The sequence below is a fragment of the Toxotes jaculatrix genome, chromosome 17, assembly GCF_017976425.1.
Source record: "Toxotes jaculatrix isolate fToxJac2 chromosome 17, fToxJac2.pri, whole genome shotgun sequence".
NCBI lineage: Eukaryota > Metazoa > Chordata > Actinopteri > Toxotidae > Toxotes > Toxotes jaculatrix.
Genome location: NC_054410.1, coordinates 460,556 through 468,484, shown reverse-complemented (window position 1 = coordinate 468,484; position 7,929 = coordinate 460,556). Strand labels below are relative to the sequence as shown.

Genomic DNA, 7,929 nt, shown 5'->3' with positions numbered 1-7,929 from the left:
TCTCACAGATACACAGCGGCAGAAAGTACACGAGTTCCAAATGTTTAACTTTTTGTTTCACAGTATTTATTTTACAGTTACTCGTTAATTTACAAATTCATTTTAACAATAACAAATATAAATTCCTAAACCACCCAGCAGCTGTGTATGGTCATTAACATCAGCTCCACCTTTACCTCCTGCATCATTACAGAGATGAACACATGAATACATCAATAATTATGATCCAACATTATCAAACAGCATTCTGCATAGTTAAGTACATTTTGACAGTAATACTTTGGTGCTTTTTCAAATTATTCATTTTTTATTCTGGTTTATTTTTCACAAGAAAAGTATTTAAATCGGGGACCATGAACAGAATGAACCTCAAAGAGCAAAGATGGTTTGTACCAGGTGTAGCTGCTTGATGGTTTGCACGTGCAGTCCCCGGACAGGTGAAGGAAACAATAAAACACAGATAAACACCTGACATCACCAGTAAACACAGGCAGCATCCTATTCACAACCTCACACACACACACGAAAACACACAACAACACACTGACGCCTGCTCGGTATTTTTTATTTCATTTCATTTTATTTTTTATTGTTTTATTGTGGTTGATGACGCCTAGCCGTGGTGACGTCTCACCACTTCCTGTCTCCACCCGTTGGCAGCCATGATGGTGGGTTTACGGTTTCTCTCTCTTTTTCCCTCTGTTTGTTTTTCTGTCTCTTTCTGTCCGCGGTTCTGATTATGGCGGGTCGCGGTGAGAGGCTCCGGTGCTCCGGTGGCTGTTGTTGCTGTTGTGTTACGGTGCGTGTGTCGGTAAACTAACGTCTCTGTGCTCTTCGTGTCTCCGCAGCAGGAAGGGCTGGACGACGGACCCGACTTCCTCTCCGAGGAGGACCGGGGAGTGAGTGCTCATTGTTTACCTGTCTGTGTTCACCTGTCTGTGTTCACCTGTCTGTCTGGGATCTGTTCGGGACGGCTAAAGCAGCTAGTTAGCCTTAGCTCGGGGTTTGTAACCTGGTTAGCCGCCTCTGCTAACGTTAGCTCCATGCTAACGGTGTGTTAGCCTCAGTCAGCTGTGGTTGAACTGGTTTTCGCGGCTCAGAGGGATCCTGCTGCGGGCTGCACACCTGCGGCCATTAGCCTCACCAGCTCGCTCTGCTGCCCCAGGCTAACGGGTGGAGCTGAGGCTAACCAGCAAACAACGAGCCGCTGATTAACGCGATGTTAATGAGCTGGTTAAACGCCAGACTGTCACATGACTGTCACATGACTGTCACACACGCACTGAAGTCATCCGGATAAGACCAGGTAAAGTCATACGTGAAACGTTCAGAGGAAAAACAACGGGGTGAGACATCTTCTCTGTGAAACCAGTATCTGTGTTACTGGTTTGACTGGGAGCACAGCGCAGCTGTCCCAGTTCCAGTCCCGCAGTGCACGCGTTGAGTCTGTTCCAGTGCTATAGAATATTTTTATTTCCAGCACATTTATCTGACAGCTGCAGTTACGCAGCACACACCTCCGTCACACCTCCGTCACACCTCCGTTCAGTGATGTCAGAACATTTGTTTATAAAGGACATATATGAAGCTAACGTACCACAACATGTTTTGTTTAAGCTTCTCTGAACTGAAGCTTGTTTAAAATCTGGTTTTCTATCACTTCAGATTTTATAATTAACAGGTGATTAAAATCATTTCAGGATCACTTAATTTGTCTCTCACCTCAGTGATCCCAGGCTCTACCAACAGGTCTGAGTTCACCGTCCCTCGGTCTGATGCAGGTGCATGGTCTGTGTTTATGTTAAACACCTGAATGCTGCTCAGAGGGTGTGGTGCATGATGGGATATGTGGTTTCTGTCCTCCTGCAGCCGCGGGCGGTGAACGTGGATCTGCAGACAGATGCTACGCTGCAGGTGGACATCTCCGACGCCCTGAGTGAGAGAGACAAGGTCAAGTTCACTGTCCACACCAAGGTGAGAGACACACACAGAACAAGACGCTGCACAACAGATGCTGATGCTTCCATCGCCTCAGAGTCAGAGCTGGACGCGTGTCCAGTGACGGCGAAGCAGAGGTGTTCGTGTCCATCTCGCGTCTGATGTTAATGACATCACGAAGCAGCAGCTCACCAACCACACCAACACCTGCCACAAAATCTGGCTCTGGGCGAATCTGGATTTTGCGATTTATAGTTTGAATTCATAAGGATTCAGTGATGTAATGATGATGTCATTCTTCTTTCCACAGAGCACGCTCCCTAACTTTAAGCAGAACGAGTTCTCTGTGGTTCGACAGCACGAGGAGTTCATCTGGCTGCACGACTCGTTTGTGGAGAATGAAGACTACGCAGGATATATCGTAAGACACACACACACACACACACACACAAACGGGACGCTGATAAAATCAGATCTAACTTTAATTATACAGAACAAGATGACAACACAGATGATGTTGCTGAGTTCAGTGTCATTTGATCAAACCTGAATTCTTTATTGAATCTCATGAAGTTTATCTTTCATCATTTGTCTGTAACTAAAGTCGTCGACAAAGTTTGAGTTTTGTCATCAGCTGTCGTTGGACCAGAGACCAGATTCCTACGTCCTGTTCCTAAATCCCACAGTTTTATCTAATTCATACTGACGACCTGAAGCTGGAGTTTGACTCCGTGTTTAACGAGCTGTGATCAGCCACAAACACACACAGATGTTACAGAGTGGCGCTCATTAACCAACAGGCTGGAGCTCCAGCTGATATAATCTTCCACCACTGATGATGATGTTTGAACCGGAGAAGCTGCTGACATCACCTGACAGTTTTCTACAGGCAGAGATTCGTTAGCATCTGAGCTCCGTGAATCTGGGTATAGCTTTGTGACTGGGAACTGGATCCAACTGAAGTTTGAACACATTGAAACACAAAATTTAATTTGATGTCATTGTAGATCCCCCCCGCCCCCCCCAGACCGGACTTTGATGCTTCCAGAGAGAAGCTGCAGAAGCTGGGGGAGGGAGAAGGATCCATGACAAAGGAGGAGTTCACCAAGATGAAGCAGGAGCTGGAGGCGTGAGTCACCGATAAGTAACAGCATCAGTCCTGATCCCATGTTTGACCGTTTCACTGACCGCTGTGTGTTTCACTCAGAGAGTACCTGGCCATCTTTAAGAAGACCGTCGCCATGCATGAGGTCTTCCTGTGTCGCGTGGCAGCTCATCCTGTCCTCAGGAAAGACCTCAACTTCCACGTCTTCCTGGAGTACAACCAGGACGTGAGTGACACTTGACACACACACACAACACCTCTCACCAGAGTAAGTGTAGATTTCTGTCAGGCTTTCAGGTTTTAATATTAAGAAATCTTGGTTTTATCAAGCAAGAGTCTCACTCTGCTCCTGTTTTCTGATTTGAAGAGTAAAACCTCTCAGGCTTGTTATGAACCTGCAGCCACAAAGTGAACACGAGATCTGAGCAAATATTAGCTCCTGACACAAGAGCAGGATGTCACCTGTTTGAATTCCTTCACCTGAACACAGGTTTACGTCTGTTGAATATAGATCTTATCAGGAATGTATTCCATCTACAGCCTCTGTGAATGTGCAGCCTGTCCCAGCTGACGACAGGCGAGAGGCGGGGTACGCTCTGGACTGCACGCCATACAAAGACAGACTAAATACATAAATAAAGTGAGAAATGAGTTGTAGTTTAGGTCCATGATAGAACAGGAACATGTCCATGATGGTCACGTCATGCCGTCATCTGCCGCTGATCTGGGTCTGGGCCCAGGTCGTGGGGGCGACTGCCGCCCAGTCACAATGCACCAAAGTCGGGTGGTGGGAGGTGGTGCCGCCCAGAGCGGGTCTCAAACCCACGACCCTGAGAGATTGAGTCTCGTGCTTTAGCAGCTGAGCTAACCGGGCGTCCAGCCGGTCCAACCAAGTCATTTTGTGTAATTTGTTTATTTAAACAATAACAAGAAACAGAGAAAGAAATCTGTGCAGCTGCTGCATCTGCCGTCCATGTTGTTTTCCCTCTGACAGCTGAGCGTTCGAGGGAAGAACAAGAAGGAGAAACTGGAGGATTTCTTTAAGAACGTGGTGAAGTCGGCCGACGGCGTCCTGGTGGCCGGAGTCAAGGTGACGGTCACGAGCACCAGAGTTCAGAGCTTCTGCCTGAGTTTCACTGTCCCACGTCTGTTCTCCTGTCATGTATTGTTTTTCTGTCTGTCCTCCAGGACGTGGACGATTTCTTTGAGCATGAGAAGACGTTTCTGTTAGAGTATCACAACAGAGTGAAAGACGCTTCGGCCAAATCTGACAGAATGATTCGCTCTCACAAAAGTAAGAACCGGGTTCAGTTTGGCTTTTTGCTTTTTGTTGAGAGCACAGCAGGAGGAAAGTGAGGGTGGGACAGTTCACGGGGAATTTGACCTGTTGTAGGATGAGACTTTATAAAAGGACATCTGCAGGGCTTAAAAAGGACAGAATTCAGTTTCCTCCCAGTTTAAGAGTGAACTGGAAGTGCTGTACAAACTGAGCTAACAGGTGATTGTAGGGAATTTTGTCAGCTGTGTTAAATTTTGTTGTCTGTGGCATTAAAAGAGTCTTAAAGTCTCGATTTAAACTTGATGAAGCTGCATGATAAAATGAGATGTGCACAGAGGTGCAGGCTGAGAGGAATGTTTGCTGTGTGTTCTCAGACGCTGCAGATGACATCAACAGAATCGCCTCGTCTCTCTACACGTTAGGAACGCAGGACTCCACAGACCTCTGCAAGTACGAGGCGCAGCAAACATCAAACCATGTTCCAACACACACCAGTATTTTAATAACAGTCGCCACTTTGTTTGTGTTGCTGTGAAGTTGTCTGAGGGAGTCGGCGTGCTGTCACCGGTTCCTCTGTGTTCACCTGTTTATCGTTTCTTCTGTTTCAGGTTCTTCCTCAAAGTGTCTGAGCTGTTTGAGAAAACCAGGGTATGTTTGTTTTATATCACGGTGAAGCCCTGAGCTGGTGCTGATCAGTTTGTTTTCTGGGTCCACGCTCAGCTGATGTTTCCGTTGCAATCACACTTCACTTAAAAACATCTGCTTTTCACATCTGTACTCAGTCTGAGCCAGCTGCTGTGTCCTGCAGAAATCATGTCCTCCTGCAGACAGTGAGGACAGCTGGCGCCTGGTGTTCTCTCTGCTGCTTCTTCAGGTTTTGTCTGTTGTTGTTTCACAGAAAATCGAGGCTCGAGTTGCAGCAGATGAAGACCTGAAGCTCGCCGACCTCCTGAAGTATTACCTGAGAGAGTCTCAGGCTGCAAAGGTGATGAAGGAACATGTCACCCAATCGCTGACAACCATTTTATTTACCAATATTTAAATACTGAGCTGTGTGATGCTGTGACCTGATGCAGGATCTGTTGTACCGGAGGAGCCGGGCTCTGGTGGACTACGAGAACGCTAACAAGGCTCTGGATAAAGCTCGAGCCAAAAACAGAGACGTCCTGCAGGCCGAGACCAGCCAGCAGCTCTGCTGCCACAAGTTTGAGAAGATCTCTGAGTCTGCCAAGCAAGGTCTGTTTCTGATCCTGGTTTATGCTCCTGCTCCATGCTCCTGCTCCTTGTTGTTTACACGCCTGAGTCCTGCAGAACGATGGACGTCCCCGCTTTAACATGTCTCTCTTCTGAACGCAGAGCTCATAGACTTTAAGACTAGACGAGTGGCAGCGTTCAGGAAGAACCTGGTGGAGCTGGCAGAGCTGGAGCTCAAACACGCCAAGGTACAAACTACTGCAGAACCCTTTCTGTTAAAGGAACAGTTCAACATTTCGCATTAGAAGATCAGCGTCAGTGCGGAGACAGGTCCAGGACCTGTTTGGCAACTTTTATATAATGTTGTGTTGTTTGAATTTGGAGACATGAATCAATCCCTTAATTTATCCCTGAAAACACAACAAGCATCTTCATTCAGGTTTTGGATCTTGTCCCAAAGATCCCTTCATTAGTCCAGTTTATTAAAAACTGAATTAACTAATAACTGTCAGTTAAACTGTTTGACAGATTCATTAATGAACAGTTGTATTAAACAGCATGAACAGAAAAGGCCTTTGTTTTTCAGTGAGGTGGCTTCAGTGCTGTCAGATCATTTCAGTTTTTCAGTGTCACCTGTTCACCTATGTCTGTGACTCCACCCCCTCTCACCTGCAGGGGAACCTCCAGCTGCTGCAGAGCTGTCTGGGCATCCTCAAAGGTAACACTTAACTGTACGACTCCGCCTACATCCGACTGGACACGCCCGTCACCGCACCCCCACCCATCTCAGCTGAGCGCGCCCGGGGGGCGGAGCCTGAGCAGACGGACGAAAGACACCGAGAGACCAGAGGGTTCTGTCGTCTTCATCGCTAACCAGACACCATCCTCTTCATCATCTTCACCCTCCTCTTTGTCCTCAGCGTCTCCCTCTCTCTCCAGTAGCTCCTGTACTGGTCCCACTAGTCCAGTATCAGACCTGCAGTGCTTGCCCTGGTTCTCCTGGTCCAGTGTAAGACCTACAGCACCCGTACTGGTCCTACTGGTCCAGCAGAACCAGCTGGGTCAGTGTGGTTTTCTTTCTTTCCTGAGTGATGTTCATGTGGAGCTGTTGTAGAAGAATTAAATGTGTCTCAGACCAGTCTGTACAATCTGGTTGGATCAGTTGGATTCTGATGTAACTGGGACCAGGTGTCTGATTAGGTGCGAGTGCTGATTCAGTGCCTCAGTTTCAGTTCTTCTAGCGAATCAGTGCTTTCTCCTGTAACTTACTCGGAGAAACACAAAACCTTTTTTTCTTGGACTAAAATATTCAGTCTGAAACTAGAGAGATGATGATTTTATTCTGAACCGGTTCAGACCGGACCGATCTGGATTTGACTGGACGGTTTCTGACACCCAGCACAGATGTGAGACACCGACCTGAAGCAGAACACAAACACACGTGAACATCACTGGGAGGAGACTGGGCTGATCCAGTGTGCTGCTTCTGGAGGTGGAATCTCCATCGGAACCAGTCCTTTCCGTCTCTTTCTGGCTCATTCTAGTCTCATTTTCTTCAAATAAACTAAAGTGTGGGAAAACAGAAATGTGATGAGATTATTTCACTTGTTGAAATGAGACTGAAAAGACTCAGAACTGACGAAAGCTACTCGATGGCGTGGAGATTTTTTGCTGTCAAGATTTTCCACTCGTGTCATGTCTCTCTGTCTTCATCCTCTTCATCCTCTGTTCTCTGCCGGCTTTTTTTTTGGCTCTGTGTGTGTGTGTATGTGGACTTGTTTTTATGTCCTGGTGGGGACTTAAACCTGACTGCACACCCCACGGGGACTCGTGTCACTGCTGGGTAGAGAGTGCTGTTTGAGGGTTCAGACTGAGTTTTGGTTAAGATTACGGAATGCATTATGTCAACCAGTGTCCTCACAAAGACATAAGTACAAGTGTGTGTGTGTCTGGGGGTCATTTTATTGTGTCGGTGAACTTCCTGTGCTGCTGCTGTGTGACGGCGTTTTGAGTCCAGCTCTCGGTTCCTGTTCTTACTAAAGTGTAATGTCACTAAATAAAATGAAAAAAAAAAGCCTTGTACATGTTTGTATTAGTTAACTAATGAACGCTAATCATCTTCATCCTCATCCTCATCACTAACTGTAGCTTCTTTTCCTCTGAATCACAGGTTATTTTGTCATTCCAGTTGACGGTGGAGCTTCAGTCTGTTTGCCTTAACGTTGATCAGTTGCTCCGTTTGATTTATTGTAAAGAAAAAGTTGAAAAAAATCACAGAATGAAAACCGTTTTTGTTCCCATTATTTTTTAAAGTGCACTGTATACGAATGTTTTTTCACTCTTATGTGACCAAAGCTTCCATCACTGATTCAAATGGACAAATAAAAGAATAAAAGAGCTGATTATGAAATTC

The 7,929-nt window shown here is 46.4% G+C and overlaps 1 protein-coding gene across 2 annotated transcripts; it reads left to right on the top strand.

Annotated features, from left to right (window-relative positions):
• Nucleotides 1-617: 617 nt before the first annotated feature.
• snx6 (sorting nexin 6) lies at nucleotides 618-7,621 on the top strand. 2 transcript variants are annotated; one of them, XM_041060762.1, is made up of 14 exons: nucleotides 618-668; nucleotides 849-899; nucleotides 1,870-1,974; nucleotides 2,249-2,359; nucleotides 2,946-3,067; nucleotides 3,146-3,269; nucleotides 4,038-4,133; nucleotides 4,232-4,337; nucleotides 4,697-4,772; nucleotides 4,931-4,970; nucleotides 5,221-5,307; nucleotides 5,399-5,558; nucleotides 5,679-5,764; nucleotides 6,192-7,621. In XM_041060762.1, exons 1-14 carry the CDS (start codon nucleotides 663-665, stop codon nucleotides 6,243-6,245), a joined length of 1,224 nt encoding a protein of 407 aa, XP_040916696.1. In that variant the 5' UTR covers nucleotides 618-662; the 3' UTR covers nucleotides 6,246-7,621. The 2 variants fall into 2 exon arrangements, with proteins under 2 accessions (XP_040916696.1, XP_040916697.1); XM_041060763.1 differs by having other exon boundaries at nucleotides 643-668; nucleotides 852-899.
• The last annotated feature ends 308 nt before the right edge of the window (nucleotides 7,622-7,929 follow it).

Bases quoted from the DNA above. Each gene is read 5' to 3' on its own strand.
- snx6 (XM_041060762.1), top strand. The intron at 1,975-2,248 runs GTGAGAGACACA...TTCTTTCCACAG, and splicing joins AGTTCACTGTCCACACCAAG to AGCACGCTCCCTAACTTTAA. The intron at 4,338-4,696 runs GTAAGAACCGGG...GTGTGTTCTCAG, and splicing joins AATGATTCGCTCTCACAAAA to ACGCTGCAGATGACATCAAC.